The 1,946-nt window shown below is 58.7% G+C and overlaps 1 protein-coding gene across 1 annotated transcript; it reads right to left on the reverse strand.

Annotated features, from left to right (window-relative positions):
• Positions 1–304: 304 nt before the first annotated feature.
• LOC123105044 (HMG-Y-related protein A) lies at positions 305–1,430 on the reverse strand. The gene is made up of 2 exons (XM_044527015.1): positions 1,240–1,430; positions 305–1,085 (listed from the first exon to the last, which is right to left on the reverse strand). The coding sequence occupies exons 1-2, from the start codon at positions 1,288–1,290 to the stop codon at positions 615–617; spliced, it is 522 nt and encodes a 173-aa protein (XP_044382950.1). The 5' UTR covers positions 1,291–1,430; the 3' UTR covers positions 305–614.
• Positions 1,431–1,946: the final 516 nt, after the last annotated feature.

Raw genomic sequence — 1,946 nt, forward strand, 5'->3', positions numbered from 1 at the left:
GCCTCGGCAGCCCATCACAGAGCTCCTTCGGTCCTCATTTTCACTTGTTATTTCATCGACTGTCACGACGAAATCGATTTTTCTTCGGCCAGTTCACATCATCCACCTCAAAACCCAACTTGCTGCTTAGTGAATTAATCATATTTTCTGCAGCTGCCTCCTCCACAATCGCAAGTGATCATTACTGACAAATCTTAACAGGCTCGATCACAACTAGGTAGTGTAAATAGACTACAAAAAACCCTACCAACCAGTCACTGGAGTGGACACCTGGTACAGCAAACTGATGAGGACATGAACACCATCACTAACCAACACAGTTAATCCATCCACCGATTGTACAAATAGATCCACAATAGCTGAACAATCAGCACGCTCAACATCCTAATCAACCTTAGGTTACAACAACGGCGGCAGCGCTACGACCACGACAGCAACGGCGACGACGACACATCAAACCCTCCTAATCACGACACGGCGATCCCGGCAATTAAGTACCACTACAATTAAAGAGAGCGACCGACAATTATTAAGCACTACAGAACAAGATTACTAACGAGCACCCGGGTGATCCAGAGAAACCGACGGCCGCGCCCAGGCGGACGGAGGACGAGTCAGGCCGCCGCCGGCTCGGCGGGGCGCGCCTTGGGCGGACGGCCGCGGCCGCGCTTGGCGGATCCGTCGACGGCAGGGGCGGGAGCGGTCTTGGCCTTCTTGGGCGGGTTGACGGTCTTGGCCTTCTTGGGCGGGTTGGCGGCCTCGGCCTCGGGGTCCTTGGGCTTGGCGGGGCGTCCGCGGGGGCGCGGCGACGCGGACTTGGGCGGCGGCGGCGGCGCGTTGGGGTCTATGGGCTTGCGCGGGCGGCCGCGGCCCCGCTTGGGCGGGGCGTCCGGCGCGTCCGTGCGGAAGTAGTTGTTCTTGAGGAAGAAGAGCTGGCCGGACTCCTTCATGCGCACCAGATGCGCCGTCAGCAGCGCGCCGTGCTCCTTGGGGAGGTCGCCGTACTTGCCCTCGATGTACTTGGAGATGGCGGACTTGTTCGACCCGTTCTTGTCGTTGAGCGCCGCGATGGCCGCCAGTATCATCTGAACTCGTCCAACAAAAACACAGATCAACGTAAGAAATCCAGCTCCGGCACCACCTCAACCCAACAAAATGTAAATCTTGGCAACCACCGTGGAACCAAAGACGAGAAACAAATACTAAAAACACCGCAAGAAACGGCGGCTCGGGTAGTACCTCGGGATAGGGCGGGAGGGTGGCCGGCTTGGCGACCTGCTCGGCGGCCATGGCGAAGCGGCGGGGACGGGGAGGGGAAAGGGAGAGGGAGGTGGGGAATTTTTCTTCCCGAGAGGAGGTCTGCGGCGGCTGCGTGCGAGCGGGGAGAGTTGGATCGGAATACTCCGGATAAGAACTGAAGAGGAGTGAGGGAGAGTGAGATGGATGGATCGCATGGTGGCGATGGTAACGAGGATGGACGGACGGGATTGCTCCGGCTGGCCTAATCGGACGGTAGAGGATGGGAGCACGCGGATCGGTGACGTGGCGAGTCAGGACTTCTTTATGCGTGGTCATGTGTGCGGCTGCCTTTTTTGTTTGTTTGTAGAAAGTGCGCCTGGTTTTTGGTGAAAAGGCAAAGATGTTCAAAAGATCCACACGTCTTGTGCTGGCCATTTGCTACCAACATTCAATATATTAACTCAAGAAAAATACATTCCCTGGCGTCGCCTTCCCTGGCGACACGGGGAAACCCTAGATCGAGGCGCCGCTCCTCCCTTTCCTCCCTTCCCTCGGCTCGCCGCTGCCGGAGGAGCAGCCGGCGAAGTCCGTGCCGGCTCCTGTGAAGGTGGCGGCGGGGCCCTTTCCTGTTCTTCGTCCACGAGCTTGGCGCGGCGGCTGCCGGACGGCGCGGGCGCGGCTGCTGCCTTGGATGGCGCGGGACGGGG

Source organism: Triticum aestivum, chromosome 5A (genome assembly GCF_018294505.1).
Source record: "Triticum aestivum cultivar Chinese Spring chromosome 5A, IWGSC CS RefSeq v2.1, whole genome shotgun sequence".
In the NCBI taxonomy this organism is placed as follows: domain Eukaryota; kingdom Viridiplantae; phylum Streptophyta; class Magnoliopsida; order Poales; family Poaceae; genus Triticum; species Triticum aestivum.